Below are 16,506 nucleotides of genomic sequence, written 5' to 3'. Positions count from 1 at the left end.
TCCATATCCGCGACTTCATTGTTGATTATGAGGATTTAATTCTCTTTCTGTGCTCCGTCTTCACACCGGACTCTGACTCCTTCGCGGATACCATAAGTCGATTAGAAATAGTCAGAGCAAATGATAGATCTCCCAACACACAAGTGTCATGATGGTCCTCAACGGGGGCCATTCTCACGTAGTTCACAAGCACATGCGGCGAATGTTTTAGAGAGTAATGTTCTTACCCAACTACTTGCTGAACATCGCCGAGAGTGCCGTTTCCTCATCAACACTGGTCAACAATTCAACTGCATCACATTTCAAACGCAAGCTTCAACAAGAGCTGCTTGCGATAAGGCCATATTTACTACAGCATTGCAGCGTTTCTGACGCTGAGTCGCATACAGTATATACTATAGATAAATCTCGCCCCAGTGTGTTAGTCCTTCGATATGTACTTTGATATATCGTATCATGGTCAAGCAAGAGGCTTAGGCAGCTTGATAGGAGGGCTCGGAAACAACTGTTTGTGCGAAGACACAATCACGCAGATTCCAAATGCTCTGATCTGGGACGAGGCAGACTGCCGGGCCATGGAAGGCATGTAGTTACCAAAGTATGAAGATCGCCGAGCGGCAAAGACCTCCGTCGACTCCTAAGAGTTGTTGTTGAATTCACAGCGCGAAGTACTGCTGCATAAGTTCACGGTTCCACTTTCTGGTCCTTTGGATGTCATTCTTAGCTCGTAGTGGCTAGGACAGTTCAACTTCCGGATCCTGTAGGCTCCAGCCGTGTCTACATGGCGTCAGACACCCACACTTCAAAAGTGTTTCCGCAGCACCATGAAATGCTCTCGAATTCTCGTATTGCCCAAGAATCTAAGTTCCGCTCTTCGTCAGGGACCCTGGAGGAGGCACAGACCACGACAGTGACCACATGGCTAAAAAGGACTCGCCTCGTGTAGCCTCTTAAAAGACAAGAAAAGGATTCTATCATCGGTTTTAGATGTGGTAGGTCAGAGCCGGAGTCAAATGGTTCTGAGGAAATATGTGTCGCGCACTGCCTGGTAGCTATTCTGCTCGATAGCAGTTAATTGATGTACCCCATCTCCAAGAGTGACGCTCTTTGTGACAAGGAGGACAGCCACTGACAGATCGATATTCCCGCGTGGCCGGATAGTATGCATAGTCAGCATCAACAAGAAGATGATCCGTGACTTGCTTTCGAAGTGCCTCAACTGGACCATTCTGTTGGTAAGAACTGACAGGCCGGGACATCGCCAGTTTCATTGTCTTGAGAGACAACCACCATGAAAAGATTGGAATGCTCACCCACAGCTGCTGGCGTCAAGACAATCTTCATCCATTTGTGAGCTTCTTCAATATTTCATGCGATGCCAGCTCCGTCCAAGACATGTGTTCACTTTCAGCCCAAGACTTGTAAAATTCTCTCGGCCTCACCAGTCGCGTCGCAGCGGATCTCTCCTAATGCCGAGGGTTGAGTATTTTCCAGACAGCAAGGAGCATGTGCTCCTGTAATATCAAAGTTTCTTCAAAGTTTCTCCAAAGTTTCCAGAAGGATGTCAGAACATTGGCCACGTCACTGGAAGTCCTGCTTTGCCAGCCGACCGAGCCGACTCTCTCAGTCTCACAAAGAATGAACTCTCTGCCTTTGAAATGAAACGAACGGTTCATAGAAGTATGAAAGATGTCAAGGACAAAGTTCGGTAACCTTTAATCTGTAGACTGTTCGGGCAAAAAAGTTGTCAGATTCTGAGAAAGCTTAACCTTGTGCTGTAAAAGTCTTCCAAACCTGAAACAAAGGACTCGTAGTACGTTGAGAAACAGTATCGACGTTCGCCTGATTCTCAACATTTGGACGATGCCAAAAGGTTTTCGAGTTCATGGTGTCCTGTCAGCATGGCACAAGACATCAGGAAAAGAAAGCAGTGGCGCTTTCTTGGCAACAGCCAGGACACGCGATCGAACCGAAAGATATACCGTGTATACAATCGCCGAAATGAAAACTGGGGACTTCAATCTCGCAACAGCCCTACTGGAACCCACTAAGTCCGCTTCTGGAGCTGGATTTCCAAATGAGCAAGGCAGAAAATAGATTGTGGCGTTCGAGGAGCCAAGAAAGTTCGTGTTGCGCGTCAAGGTGGGAACTCCAACCGAGATTCAGGCAAACTTACAGCATAAAGAGCGAGTTTCAACACCCGTGCTCTTGCTTATGTGCTGTGCTGTGCTGTTCAGGGGGTCGAGGGGCAGTTCTTGGCAAGCGTGCGGCCCTTTGGCTCTTTGAGGTTGAGCACCCAGGTAGGCTGGGAGGCTGGCTGGCTGGCTGGCTGGCAGCTTTGAGAGGCGTCTTCTCGACATGGATCATGAGACAAGCGCACTGACATTCGTTTTGATGCATCTGCGCGTCTCCGTGTTTAGGAGTGAGGGTCCCTGTGGAGAACGAGCTGGACCCGTCGTTCCAGGTAGAGAAACGAGCATGGGGCGTCATGTTTACTTCGAACAACTCCGTGGTCCTTTCTCTCGGGAGCTTTAAGCTTCTTAGGAAGCTGCCTGGCATATTACAGTAGGCCACAGCTAAATCGCCATACGGAAATCGCTATCGCCATACGCTAAAATTCTAGTAACTTGGCGAGTGTCATCTATCAACCTTGCCCTGCCATACAATTTTGTACTGTAGGGTAAGGATCACTTATGTCAAGGACAAATGTGCATACTTCCCAAATTGCCCCTGGAAATGGAAATTGAAGTTATTCCGACTGGCAAAGGGACACTTTAACGCAACTCAGTACTTGCCAAGAGAGAACCTATATTTCATCAGTATATCAGCTAGATAGTATTGAAGATGTTGCTTTAGTTACTACTGCAATGATGCAACGAGAGGTAATTAGTAGAGTCAAGGTATACATAAGATGCAGAGTCTGATGAGTTAGCACAAGTGCCCATTGTGCATTGTACATAGTTGTTCATACAAATTTTGGCAGTGATAAATGCACTCTTCATTTTGGGCTTGCTTGATGAGCGTATGGCGGGTTAGTATGGCGATTCAGCTGTGGCCTTACAGTACCTAGGTATCGAATGGGTACTGATACACCCCCCCCCAAAAACGATACGCCCCCCCCCTGTGGGTCAACTTCAACCAGTTATATATCCTTAAGCCCTCCCACTAGCGGATTATCCTTCTTCTACTTGAATAACATCAAAAATACTCTGTTTGTAAATATCCGCTGCGCTCGGCATCCAAAACTCTAGCTATCTTTTTGTGAGATTCGTGTCTACCGCGCAAGGGACTCACTCCCTCACGGCCCTCCGCAAGCTCCGGGGCTCGGGCATAGCGCCCTTACTTGATAAATTCGAGTTGAATTGAACATCTTTGAAGTTCGCGATCACTCAAGCTTAGTAGACCCACAGGGGGGGCGTATCGTTTTTGGGGGGGGGGGGGGGGGTGTATAATTACCCTATCGAATGCAACAGCTGCGGGGAGGGTCTGCCATGCACTTACACGCGCTTTTCTTCTGTCCATAACCGATGGGAGTCTGCCGAGTCGTCACGGCATGCGCAACGAATAACGAGGCCAATAAGTGGGAGAAATGGACGCGCCTCAAGCGCGCTGAACTGTCCGAAGACTGCACGAAGGCCTCTATTGGGTGGCAATAGCCCACGACACATGCATTATTCGCATTATTATTTGCATGTGTGTTGTGTCGCGTTGGTGTACGCCAAAGGCTAAGGCTAAGGTCGAGGTTGTTGATCCGGCGGGGCGGGCGACAGGGCCAGAGGGAGGGGAAAGGTTTGAAGGGAGCAAAGCAGAGGCTGATACTACTACAGTACTGGAAGCCGGCACGGATATGGGGGCGGCAGGTATCTGCAGGCTGCTGCATGCAAGCGCCGGCGCCGGTGGCCTGGTGGTGATAGTGCTGCTGATCGCGGGCTGGGCTGGTTGCATTGCACGAGTGAGTACCTGAGGTTTGTATACGTGGTCTCTTACAGCACGATTGTGCGCATGGAATGGGGCGAGTAGTTCATTACAGTAGCTGGATGGGATTAAGCTTGCCAAAAATCTGTTTTGACAAGGGGGCCAAAGCGATTGAAGGATCGGCTTCACCAAAGTAACAAAGCGAAGCGGAAAGACTTCAGCCAAACAGACACACGCCGACGAGGCAATATACGCTGAAAGCTTGATGGAGATATTCTAGAGAGTCTGGCCCATACAGTACTGACCTACCTACCTTCGGTGGTAACGATTTGAGTCTGTACCTCCGGAGGTAGATTTGCATAGGACTTGTCCAAAGCTCCCCTGCGCTTGTGTTCCTTGCCCTGCCTGCAGTTCCTGCAGTGCCTGGATTCTCCCTTACCAGTGTTTCCACCCTCTCTCCTTCTCCTTCAGGCCCTCTCCTGACACTGACACTGACACTGACTCGCTTGCTGCACTGTACATACAGTACCTGCTGGCTGGCTCGCGAGAAGGGCGCCCATTGATTGGCAGTGCAGTGCAGTGCAGTGCAGTGCAGTGCAGTGCAGTGCAGCATGACGGGATTGACGGTCGTCTGGTTGGCGGCGCCACAGTCCAACAGCACGGAGTCGATGAAAGATGAAGTGTTTGGGAACTACCTACTGTATGCACGTAGCTATCGTTAATTTACCTGCAGTATCTACAAGCACAGACAAAAACGGGCCTGAAAGGTAAATTAAATTTACCTAAATTACCTAGCATACCTTAAGTAAGTAAATTTACCTCCCATACCAATTCCAGTAGTCAGTCACCTCAGTCCAGTCACCTCGCCTCGCCTCGCCTCGCCTCGCCTCATCTCACCCCTTAAGCGGAACCAGGCCAGCCAGGCAATATTGGATTCGCACCCATCTCATCCCCAGCATCAGCAGTAGCATCAGCACCACATAACATCACACGGTCGCATGCTCTTGCTCTTGCTCTTTCTTCTCCTTGTATGACAAACAAAGGCACAGGCACACCACACGTCCCGCTCTGCAACGACTGTGACCAGCGGCGGTGCGGTCCTCGAGCTCTGACAGGCTGCTTGGCCCCCCGAGCAGATCGCAGCTTCAGAGTGTCCCGTAGTGGCTCCACAGCCTATCAGGGGCTCAGGAGTCAGCGCAGCGAAAGAACAGCACCCCCCTCCCCTCCCCCCTCCCCTCCCCTCCCCTGTCAATCACCACCACCCATGCCAATCAGTGCCTCTGCCTTGCCCAGCCAAACCAACCCAGCCCAGCCATGGTCTGCTCCCAGTCTAGCGCCCTCCCTCGTTGATAATCCAGTCCAATCATCCTATCCTGTCCTATCCTATCCTATCCTCCACAACGCTCCTTTCTCCTTGAGCTACTTTCTCTCTCTTCTCCATCTCTCTTTTACTCTTCACCATCACACCGCCGTTCTCTTCCTGTTGTTGTCGCCGCCCCTCCCTTCCTATCCTCTTTTGTATAGAGTGATATCCTTCGAGGACTGTGACTGGAATTGAGTCTGGCCCTCCTCCCTCTTCCCCGTTGCCCGTCGATTCCAGATTTCGCCCATTCCGCATCGCTATTTGATTGACCGGTTGATTGATTGTTCGTTTTCCGCCTTTGGCCACACCATTTCAAGATCCTGTCCTGGAATCCTTTCAGTACATTCTCCAGCACAGCACAGCACAGCACGGCACGGCACGGCACACTTCAGAAAGAACAGGAACTGGAACAATTATAGCTCCTGCCTTTCAGCTTCGTCTTCGTCTTCGTCTTCGTCGTCTCTTTGTTGACTGCAGAGCATCGCCCCTTCTGTCGTGGACCCATCTCTTTCCACCGAACACCTTCCTGCATTTCACTCGTCGGACTAGAAACACAACACTGTAATTTCATCAGCAACCACATACTCCGCGACGCGTTTTGTTTCCTCCGGTCATCCGGGTTTTGTTCGCACATCTTGGATCACTGCCGTGAGCAAAGCTATTGCAAATTTTTCCACACTTCTTTGCTGCCTGCTTCAAAGGCCTGCCTCTGGCTCGATATCACGAGCCCTTTACAACACTACTACATAATTCATTCTTCTCCAGCATACGTACGTTTCGATCGACCTGTCCGGTCCTATAATTCCTCTAATACCTTTCGACCTTGCGGTTTCCGGAGCACTTCGTCAAACCGACAGCCTTCATTTTCTCCGTCGTGTTTAACACCCACTTGATCTTTTCGATCATCAGAACACCACCATTACAACATCAACCTTGAGTATGGACGCCGGCGGTCTTGCTCAGATGTCCTACAACAACTTTCCATCCAGTAATGGACTGGGTATGCCTGGATCTGGCTTTGCTTCCAGACGAGCGAACGGCTCAAACATCAAGCGCCTCTCCTTTGAGCCAGCCAAGCCTTCCGATGCTCAAGACAACGGAGCGCCGACTCCTCGCACCTCCCGTTCTCACCTTCTTGCAGGCTTGAGAACTGCCCCTAAGTCGGCCACCTCGAGCACCTTCCCTTCAACTGCTCCTCCTACTCAGCTTCAGCACAACACAGGTCTCGGAGGCAGCATCTATGCAAAGGAGGAATCATACGGCGGACCCAAGACATCCAACAACTTCGGCCAACGAAATGGGTACGGCCAGATGAACAACAATACCAACAACCAGATGTACTCTGTTCCAGAGCAGATCCTCGCCCCTCCGGAGATTCTGGTTGATGAGCATGGCCAGGAACAAATGGACCCAAACCTGTATGCTCAACTGGTAGCTACCAACATGTACCTCGCAGAGCAGCAGCAGCGACTTCAGCAACAGCTAGCCAGTGTTCAGGCAGCCGCTCAACAATTCCAAGGCATGAACTTGGGGATGCAACAGCAGCAGTTTGCTACTCCACCAATCACTCCCCAGAACATGTATCAACAACAGGTCAAGAACAACATGCAGCCCATAATTGCCCCAGTTATGGGGCAGCCAGGTGTCTATTCGCACTACAATCCCATGACCGGCGTGCAAAGCTACTTCTTGGATCAGAGCCAGCAACAAAACCAGTACATGGAGCAGATTGTCCAGCAATCCGCCAACTACTCTCCACCTCAGCAGCATGGTACACCACGATTCCAAGTTTCGCCTCCCCCTCAGTCCGATACACCTACCTTCACCCGAAGTATCAGCCCTCCCAAGAAGAGCTCTTCCCCACCCCAGGATCACGCCCCTTTGCCACCCCCATCAGCTGGAGCTTTCCGCCGAGGACATCGCAAGGCAAACTCCATGGCTATCGGTACCGATATCCCAAGCGCTTTTGAAGGACCTAGATCTGCAATGTTGCCAAAAACAATGGGATTCCCATCAACTCCAGCTTTCGGTCCCGGACAAGCTCGTGCTGGGGAGCACCCAATCCGACAGCCTCGTGGACCACCTTCATTGGACGAGTTGATTGCAAAGCCAACTACCAAATTTGAGGGCAGCAAGAACTTCGCTACCCGAACTCGTCGTAGTGCAGTACACAATCTTGTACGTGCAGGATTGGAGCGCCGAAGATCACCAGGAAGTGCAGGCTCTGGAAGCATGTCTCCCGTCTCAGAAGCCGGTGAAATTACCTTCGCCACCTCGGATAATGATTCGGACAGCGGCCGCAGTGGAAGTGGTAGTCTTTCTGGTCGTCCAAGCCCCGATAGCCCACGCACTTCAATTCACGGAGCAATTGGAAGCGATCGCCCTTCCTCACGTTCCAACGAACGCTCAATGGAGCGAAAGAGCGTTGCATCGCTGGACAGTTATTCAGCTGCGAGTGTTTCTGGAGACGAGGCTGCGATCGGTGGCACTTTTGCCGCTGTATTCAAGAACAAGAAGGTAGAAGTACCAGAGGTTGAGAGAAAGTCACCAATGCTTGTTCTCACTTCAGCAGCGGAGAAGCGCAAGACCTCTTTCTGTTAAGAGGATCCAAACATGTCACCAGAGGGTAGATCCTTCATGGTTGACTTCCAATCATTCATCGTTTTGTGTCAATTTGATATTGCATTCCAACTGTGCATATTGCCTTGCTTTACCTTTATGATCAATGACGATTGTACCGAATTCCTAATTCGACATACACAACAAACATTTCCTTTATTTTCTTTCTGGAGGCGTCCAATGCTGGACTGGAGGGTCAGCTTGGAGTACGATTGTGCGGCAGCGGCAGCCATGGATTGTATTCGTGGTTTGCCAAGGTTCGCCGGTTTGGGGTTCTCTTTGTTCTGGCGCCACCTGTTTGGTCGCCTGGTTCAGGGCAGCCTCCATGAACTGGGTGGGAGAGGTTCTTTTGATAGGAAGGAAATTGCTAAGATATGAATACAACAACCAGCCTGGATTGCGAGGTATGAGGCGATGATGGTCTGGCTTTGCATTTCGGGACTGGTCTGGTGGATTAGCATAGCCTATTGGCTGATAGATGAAATGAGATATATTTTGCATTACACTTGTTTTTTTGGGGTCAGCTTGATATCGATCTATGAATAGGGAGCTGAAGGTTCACAGTGAGCGCAAGGAAGCCACAAGGAAGCGTCCAGTTGCAGGATATAATATAAACGAGCCTTAGTGCTCGTAGGTCTTGTATTGGCTGGTAGAATTTCGTGGACGCTTCTACGCTGTAGCATACGAACGCCAAGCCCGGCTAAGGACACAATTGCATTTCTTATAGTCCAGCAGCTTGTATGTAAACTCTGCATGCAGTCAGAGTAGCGATCGATTTATTCTGTGTTGACCTTGATCTGCGGAGATTCCGAGCTGTCATATCAACCAGCCCTTTTTCACCATGTTGGGGATTGAAGACCCCTCGCTGGAGTGGCTGGACAGCAATACGAACAAGACTGCTCGCCTGTAGGAGTTCTTGGAAGGATGCGATGTACTTCAAGATAAGCTGATGATGATATGCCGGGTTCTAATCCAACTATATTTGGATCTTTGTGTGACTCCTGTGTAGTGTACGTGTTGTGTATGCGGATAGCAGACATGAAATTATGGATAGATGATCATTCAATGTTGAAGAATGAGAACGATCCCCAACATAAGATTGCAATCTAAATTGCAAGGTTTGTCCCCAGGTTGGCCAGGAGTAAGAGATTACCTAGGTACAGTGGCTTCATGGTCAGTCATCTCATCAGCCCCATGGCTACCCAGATAGCATTACAAGTAAGCCAGAGGATTTGAAAAGAAACCTAGCAAACTGAAGCAAAAATGACTATTGTGAAAGTGAACACTCTCTGCCTCAGTTGTTTGTTGTTGTCCAAAACAGTTTGGACACTCGCCTCTGCCATTTTTTTGTTTTCCCATTGCCTGGTTGGGCCTTGGCGTCTCTCCAGACACTAAATTTAATCGATTGGCCCGTGGCAGCCGCAGGTATCATCCCCTCCCCACCCCACCGTTTAGAGCTTGGTAAGGTAAGGTAGGCCAGCCCAGCCTTGAATGATGGCCAGCGCAGACCAAAACACCGTGGGAGACCTTCCTCGTCCTCGTGGTCGGGCTCGCAGCAGAAACGTATCGACCAATCCATTGGACTGCCCTCTTAGCCCTGAAGAAGAGCAGCTTGCTATCTTCATCCGCCAAATCAACCACGCCGACGCTGGCCTTGCGAAGCAGGGCGACCACGCTGAGGCTCCAGCGCCAGCTCCAGCTCCAGCTCCAGCTTCCGCTTCCCCTCGTCCATCTGCTCCAATCTCTACGCCTCCTGCCTTTGCCTGCGTCAAAGCTCTATCACTCAGCTCTCCACAAACAGCGCTCCGTTCAAAGATGAATTACCAGAACTACATCGACTCACCTGGCGGGTCTGGATCCAACCCCCGTCAAGCCCCCCCTTCGCCGTCACAAGGTATGCCTAACGGAATGAACGGCGGTATGGGAATGGGCGGTGGGATGGTTGGATACCCAACCCCAGCTGGTCACCAGTCCGATCTCAATTATGTTATGTCCATGGTTGAGGAGCTGTCGTCAGTTCTGAAGGCAAATGCGGCACTCACCGCTGGTGTGGTTGACAAGATGGGCAAAGTCCGCCTCAAGGCTCAGCACCTCAATCTTACGAACGACGAGTTAGTAGCTGTGGTTGCTTCCGAGCTCAATGGTGAGTGGATACTTATAAATTGTGCGAAATTATGCTAAACATTGCCGCAGAGGATTCTAAGAATCTCGAGAAGGAAAACTCGGATTTGCGCAAAGCTTTGGAGTTGTCCGACTTTGACAAGAAGGAGAACTTTAAACTTGCCGTTCACGGAGCCAGCATCCTCGCTGACATCACCGAGAAGATGCACCGTTACAAGGAACAACATGAGATTGACACGCTGGCTTGGCACACAAACTACCGTCAACAATTAGAGCACGAGCGTGAAGAGAACCTCAAGCTCCGCTGCCAAATCGACGATATGAAGGCTGCTGCTTGCCGTGCCAATGGTCACCTCCGTGATATGCGCCACTACCTCACCGACCATGATGAATTGAACGAGCTGCGCGTTCAGAACACTCAGTACCGTCAGGAGCGCCGTTTCTGGAAGCGAAAGGCTCTCCCAATGATTCCAGACGACGACCCTGAGTATGTGCAATTACATTATGCTCCCAAGAACCTGGACTGATATTGTTGTAGGTGGTCTGATGATGATGATCTAATTGACCCGGAAGAGAAGAAGCGTTTGGCTGCCACTCTCGCTGAGAAGAATCGCAAGGACAAGGAATCAGAGGGTGGTGAGGCACAGGGTACGACGGCTATCGCCTAGGTGGTTGTCGGCACAAACATTTCCCATACGGTCTTTGCACGCATCTTTCGGAGTTGACGGCGTCCATGGACGATACCCAGGCGACTTGAGCCTTCTTTCATGTTGGATTATTTGCCATTGTCGGCGATGAGCTATGGAGTCATACATAATTGATTGAGGAATCCCCTGGTTGCTAGTGTTGGCGTTGAGTACATGGGAAGAAGATGAGAGATATGAAGAGCAATCTACCAGCCTTTGGACCTGCGTGATTCTGCGTGATCTTCATGTTTGTGCCAGGTTGCCGGTACCCATTTGCACTCTTCATGTGCTCGAATTAATTGAGTTAATTCCGAACTTGGCTACGTTTGCTGTAAAGACAAAGCATCATTGACTCATTGTTTACCCCTGTCGCCAGACTTATCCCCGAGCCTCCAGAGTTTCCCAACATTTCACATCTCATACACTTCACCCTTTCAAAACTTCCCAGCCCCCTTTTCAATCATAGTCTTGAACACACCCTGCCTCTGCCTCTCCCAGCCCTCATAATTCATTTTCGCGATCCCCACTGCAATATCCGTCTCCCCTGCACACAAGCCTCTCCACGCTTCCTCGGTAAATTCATCCAAGGGCATCCCAAAACTCCCTCCGTCCTTCAGATCAGGCTGGTGTTTTGTATCATGCAACTCGGTCTGCACAGCTGGCGGCAGAAGCTCAATAACTCGGACATCTCCATCTGCGTATCTAAGCTGCTCCCGCAAACATAAAATCAGATGATGCATTGCCGCCTTACTCGCGCAATAATTTGGACATCGGAGGATGGGCACGAGTGCCAGGCCGGACGTGGTGAAGATCAAGCTGGTGGGCTTCTTGGAGCTTTTGGAGAGGCTTTGGAGGTGAGGGAGGAAGGCGGTGGTGAAGTGAAGGGGGGAGAGATAGTTTGTCGTTAGCTCGGTGGATGTCTGGGGTAGATCGACGGTGCTTGGGGAGGTAAAGTCGAGGCGCCGTTGGATACCTGAGTTGAGGATTATGCTGGAAAGAGTGGAGTGGGTGCTTGTTATTCCGAAAAAAATACAGCAAGTAAGCCAGCCAGCCAGTATGTCAATAGATATCAACTTCTCAGACATCCAACTTGGTCGACTAGACTACGATATTATTTTAAATACGTACTTGTTCACAAATACAGGGATCTTATCCAGCTCATTCACATCAAATTGGTAGATTGAGACCTTCTGTTTCCCGTGTTTTTGTTGCAACTCTTGCAAGTTTTGTTGTCGTCGTCCGACGGCTATCACGTGTGAACCGTTCAGAACCAGTTTCTCGGCGAGAGCGAGCCCAATTCCAGAGGTTGCACCTAGGACGAGGACTGTATCGTAGGGAAAACAAAGAGTCATTCTTGTAGCTTTTGCCTCCGGATAGTGGGTCGAGAAATTTATAGTCTTGAAGGTTGTAGTTGGTGCGTGTGGAGGAGTAAGTCGAAACTCGAGGAAGTATTCCAGTACGATTCTATGATCTGTGAAAACCTTTATTGAAATCATAAATTGGATATATTAGAATTAAATACAACTTATTGAAATATAGAATGCAAAGGTAGAGTTGAATCGAAAACCCACGCAGAGTTTCCAGAAACGCTAAATGTCATGATCTCATTATACTAAGCATAAATATCTCGCTTGTACCACCAGTACCTTTCCGGCACCCTCCCACCGAAGTCTTGTTCTCGGCTTGTCATTGCGGCAAAATGAGAACGACTCTGTAGGGTATACCGGTAGTTCATTGCATTGTCCTTTTTCGGCTCTCAAATGTAATCAAATCTGGTTTAATTAAGCGAATGAAGCGACAAGCAACTCAGAGAAGATTGCTGAAGAGAAGCTCCGTAGCCTTATTTATGTAAACGGGGCTACCAATTCCATACTTGGCCACTGATCATCAGACAAAGAGTGCTCTGAGAGAAGAAGGGTCAGCTATCTCAACCCCCAAGTCTTGCCGCGGGATAGCATCTGGCGTGACAAGTGCTGGCTGCCTCCTACGCAGACTTGACACAAGAAGAACATATTCAAACATTTCCATTACTACCTATCAATAATAGCAATCCTAACCAACGCCTTGCATTCAAGACAATAGCCACTGGTATCAAAGGCATTCCAAGCACGCAAAGCCGCCCCATATCCACAGGCCCAAAACAGAATTTATATATTAAAGTCCCGGGTGCCAGACGAGAAGCACAGCTGTCAACATCATTAATGAATGTGTGGATATTCATAACACAACGTTATTGGTCTTTTAAACATTCTTGTCCGCACTTGCTCGTGATTCAACCTTCTCAGTCACAGCTGAGGCACCGTCCTCCTCGCTTACTGGTTCCATTGGTTTGGTGGGTGCAAAAGCACTCTTGCTTCTGATCTTCGCGCCGTACTTGTAGAAGATGACGGGGATGGGGACCAAAATGAGTGCAACGCAGCCAAGGAGCGTCCCTGTCCAATTGACTTTGAGAGCTGCAAACATGTACTGAGAAAAGAGAGGGAATCCAGCGCCTGCCAGTGATCTGAGGAATGTATTCGCGGCAATAGCTGAGGCTGCAAACATCAGGTAAGCGTCCACAAGGTAGTTGAGAGACTGCAAAAAAATGGTCAAGAGACCAAATCCGGTAAGAAGTCCCGAAAGAGTTGGTACGATCCAGTGAATAGACTCTTTATACCCACTCCAGCCGAACCAAAACAATCCTCCAGCGAATGAGAGTCCGCCAAGAATAACCGGGGGAAGGCGCCATTCAGGAGCAGGGATCCCGTTGTTAGCAAGGAGCTTTCTGTTATAGCTTGGTTGGGTGAGAGCTACGTAAAGCCCTCCAATTATCTGTCCTATGATCACTGCGGATTATCAGCATTGCTATTCTGGAATGTTCAAATGAGCTTTCGCTAAGTTGGACTGCTAAGCGAGACTTCAAGACTCAATAGAACTGACGTACTGCCAAAGTAAGGAAGCCCTCCGATACCTCCAGACATGCCATGGATCTGCTGAAAGACGATAGGGTATGCCGTCAGGAAGAGGTAGAGAAGGCCATAGATGAAAGCCATGTAGATGGACAGCAAGAGCACGATTGGCTCGGTTACGAGTAGTCGCATGGGACGTGAAAAGTTCTTCGTGATCAGCTCCCGGAAATCGATTTCGATTTCCTCCTGTTTGGCGTGGATGCCCCAGTTCTTGGTTCTGCGACGTAACTCCGCGGCTTTGCTAACCAGGAGGACGGGAGGATAAGTTTCCTCCAAGAAGAAAAAATCCAAGAGGAATGCCACAGCACCCATGATTGCAACAAGCCTTGGTTTGTCAGTGCTAATTCTCCAAACATAAGAGTCATACACACCATTCAGTCCATCTCCACCCAAGATGAGATTCAACAATAAATCCACCTATGAAAGGCGCGAGTAGCGGTCCAGTGAAGACAGTCATTGAGAAGACAGTGATAGCCAACCCACGAGTCCTGTTATCGAACATATCAGAGAACACGGCTGCAACGACTGCTAGCGGGCATGCCCCAAAGATACCTAAATGCATGTCAGGCTACAATTCCGACCAAGCAGACACTGAATATACTAACCTCCCCAAAAACGGCACAGCAGAATAGTTTGCAGGTCCTTCCCGGCAGCAACGGCTATTTGAAAAATCGTAAAACCAAACATGGAGATAACCAAAGGTAATCGTCGGCCTCTCAGCTCAGAGAGTGGTGCCCAAAAAACAGGCCCAAGGGCGAATCCAAGAACATACAAGGAAAGTCCAAGTAATCCTACCTCTGTTGAAACATTGTATTGTGCTGCGACAGTACGTGTCGCCGTGGAGAAAATAGACGATGTAAATGCCGACACCAATGTCGTATATCCCAACATGACGGCTGTGGCAACTCTACAGAATTGTCAGTCAGCATATATCTTGCCAGCGTCCGCGTCAGATTGAATTCTACTTAGAGTGGTGGGCGAACATGCAACATATTATGTTGAATTGGCCCATTCTCTCGGTAGATACCTCCATTTGAAGTGACTGGACAGAACGTACTTCTTTCGCATGGGCCAGTTCTGAGCGTGTAAAGGATCGTCCGGGCCATCAAACTCAACGACATATTCCTCCTGCGCCGGTAGAAGGGGAGGGTATGGCTTGCCCAGGCCCATTTCAGGAAGAGGTCGTTTGCTCTCCCTGCTCTTCCCTGTCAGACTGCGACCGATCGTGCCTGTGTGCTGGCTCCTTGCAGTCTGAATTCGGCTGAGGACTGTAGGATGTCGTTCTAAATCGCGCTGTGTCGACGCCCTACTCAACAATCTCTCCCTCCTCACAACAGAGCCTTCAGAGGACGAAGTTGAGCTCGAAGAAGCAGTGGGGATTCGCTCGATTTCATGGCTTGGCCGTCCTGGAGGGGTGTTGATGAACCTTTCGGGGGACGCATCCCGTTCATTTCTCTGCATAGCAACGTCTGCTTCATTCATGACTGCGATTGGGGGTGGTGTGGTGCGGTGTGGTCCAGCCCGAAACGTATGAATGCGTGCGATATCTGTAGATAGTGACGGTAAGGTACGGTTGCAATGGCAGGCCAAGCAGGCAAGGCAAGGCTGCTGTATTTATTTTATTTTTGTCTGTGTCGGATCAGACTCGTCACTGGACTTAATGGTTGGTCGGCATCGCCTCACCTCGGTCCATGCACGAAGATTACCTTAAGCCGAATGGAGTGGAGTGAAGTGGGGGTGATTTTTGAGAAATAGACAACGGCTGAATCCGCCAGGTCGGATTCCTATAGGTACCTCAGGTAAGGTCTGCTTAGTATGCGTAAATCCACGTTAATGTTGATGTGGATGTTCATGTTCATGTTCATGTTTATGTTTATGTTTATGTTTATGTTTATGTTTATGTTTATGTTTATGTTTATGTTTATGTTTATGTTTATGTTTATGTTTATGTTTATGTTTATGTTTATGTTTATGTTTATGTTTATGTTTATGTTTATGTTTATGTTTATGTTTATGTTTATGTTTATGTTTATGTTTATGTTTATGTTTATGTTTATGTTTATGTTTATGTTTATGTCTATGTTGGTGCTTCTGTTTCTGCGATTACCTATATCCGCAAGGTGCGGTCAAGCAAAAGTTGATAGATGCAGCGTGAAAGGGGCGCGGATTACCCATGCCCCCATCTTAAGGTAAATTAGGTAGGCAAAATTACCTCCCTACCTTAGCTGGTCTAGGTACGTACTTTACGTCATGATTTCCCAGCTACTGCAGTACCTACCGTAAGGTAGGGTTGGGACAGACGGAGATAAGGTGAATTGAATTTACAGGAGAACGCCCAAGCCGGGGCCCGGGAGGGCCAGGTTGGCACATGTTCAGGTACTGTACGTACAGTGCACCCCCCGGTCTCAATGTTAAATTGTAAGAAGCTCAGTTTATCATTTAGACTTGAAATTGAAGAATTTCAAGCTGTTTTAAGAGGTGATAAGGGTTTAAATTGTCAGATTTAGGTATGTTGATATAGCAACCGTGAGGGGAGCACGTAAAAGCAGCTGCATAGGCGCCAGTGGCGAGCTAACATTGGGACCGGGGGGTACACTGTAGTACGTGCGGATCTAAATTTACCATGGAGGAGAAAAATTTAACGCACCAACTTCTCGGGCCCTAAGCCGGAACTTCCATCGATGGGGCGAGGTCAAAAAGGCGGCCAGCCATTGCGGCGGCAACAGACAAGCTTTCGTTTTCTCCGTTTTCATGCGCGGTGTGGATACAGTCGGGAATCTATGACGGGGTGGAACGCTATCGAGGGGGCATCGAGAGAATGGCGAGACCGGTAAGTCTGACGGAAGAGCCAGAA

At 49.2% G+C, this 16,506-nt stretch overlaps 4 protein-coding genes across 6 annotated transcripts; 2 read left to right on the top strand and 2 right to left on the bottom strand.

Annotated features, from left to right (window-relative positions):
* Positions 1-6,217: 6,217 nt before the first annotated feature.
* Positions 6,218-7,879, top strand: ONS95_003206 (uncharacterized protein; the record flags this gene model as incomplete). The annotated part of the gene is made up of 1 exon (XM_058496502.1): positions 6,218-7,879. One exon carries the CDS (start codon positions 6,218-6,220, stop codon positions 7,877-7,879), a length of 1,662 nt encoding a protein of 553 aa, XP_058353753.1.
* Positions 7,880-9,372: 1,493 nt separating this feature from the next.
* On the top strand, positions 9,373-12,185 carry ONS95_003205 (uncharacterized protein). Of its 2 annotated transcripts, XM_058496500.1 has the most exons (3): positions 9,373-10,040; positions 10,091-10,505; positions 10,557-12,185. In XM_058496500.1, exons 1-3 carry the CDS (start codon positions 9,389-9,391, stop codon positions 10,684-10,686), a joined length of 1,197 nt encoding a protein of 398 aa, XP_058353750.1. In that variant the 5' UTR covers positions 9,373-9,388; the 3' UTR covers positions 10,687-12,185. The 2 variants fall into 2 exon arrangements, with proteins under 2 accessions (XP_058353750.1, XP_058353751.1); XM_058496501.1 differs by having other exon boundaries at positions 10,091-12,185.
* ONS95_003204 (uncharacterized protein) lies at positions 11,139-12,056 on the bottom strand (the record flags this gene model as incomplete). Its single annotated transcript, XM_058496499.1, has 2 exons — positions 11,139-11,694; positions 11,833-12,056. The coding sequence occupies 2 exons, from the start codon at positions 12,054-12,056 to the stop codon at positions 11,139-11,141; spliced, it is 780 nt and encodes a 259-aa protein (XP_058353752.1).
* A 107-nt stretch (positions 12,186-12,292) lies between the features above and the next one.
* Positions 12,293-15,610, bottom strand: ONS95_003203 (uncharacterized protein). Of its 2 annotated transcripts, XM_058496497.1 has the most exons (6): positions 15,336-15,610; positions 14,710-15,281; positions 14,258-14,559; positions 14,024-14,204; positions 13,628-13,977; positions 12,293-13,529 (listed from the first exon to the last, which is right to left on the bottom strand). In XM_058496497.1, exons 2-6 carry the CDS (start codon positions 15,132-15,134, stop codon positions 12,946-12,948), a joined length of 1,842 nt encoding a protein of 613 aa, XP_058353748.1. In that variant the 5' UTR covers positions 15,135-15,281; positions 15,336-15,610; the 3' UTR covers positions 12,293-12,945. The 2 variants fall into 2 exon arrangements, with proteins under 2 accessions (XP_058353748.1, XP_058353749.1); XM_058496498.1 differs by having other exon boundaries at positions 12,739-13,977.
* Between the last annotated feature and the right edge of the window lie 896 nt (positions 15,611-16,506).

Source organism: Cadophora gregata, assembly GCF_030347475.1.
Source record: "Cadophora gregata isolate MNR1 chromosome Unknown scaffold_12, whole genome shotgun sequence".
Lineage (NCBI taxonomy): Eukaryota > Fungi > Ascomycota > Leotiomycetes > Helotiales > Ploettnerulaceae > Cadophora > Cadophora gregata.
The sequence above is the reverse complement of the archived record's forward strand: the minus strand, read 5'-3'. Positions and strand labels throughout refer to the sequence as shown.

What these genes read in the sequence shown, in the direction of transcription:
- ONS95_003205 (XM_058496500.1), top strand. Translation starts at nt 9,389, where the DNA reads ATGATGGCCAGCGCAGACCAAAACACCGTGGGAGACCTTCCTCGTCCT. An exon ending in GGTTGCTTCCGAGCTCAATG is followed by an intron (nt 10,041 to 10,090) that starts GTGAGTGGATAC and finishes ACATTGCCGCAG; the next exon opens with AGGATTCTAAGAATCTCGAG. An exon ending in ATTCCAGACGACGACCCTGA is followed by an intron (nt 10,506 to 10,556) that starts GTATGTGCAATT and finishes ATATTGTTGTAG; the next exon opens with GTGGTCTGATGATGATGATC.
- ONS95_003203 (XM_058496497.1), bottom strand. Translation starts at nt 15,134, where the DNA reads ATGAATGAAGCAGACGTTGCTATGCAGAGAAATGAACGGGATGCGTCC. An exon ending in AACTGGCCCATGCGAAAGAA is followed by an intron (nt 14,560 to 14,709) that starts GTACGTTCTGTC and finishes ACAATTCTGTAG; the next exon opens with AGTTGCCACAGCCGTCATGT. An exon ending in GCTGTGCCGTTTTTGGGGAG is followed by an intron (nt 14,205 to 14,257) that starts GTTAGTATATTC and finishes ACATGCATTTAG; the next exon opens with GTATCTTTGGGGCATGCCCG.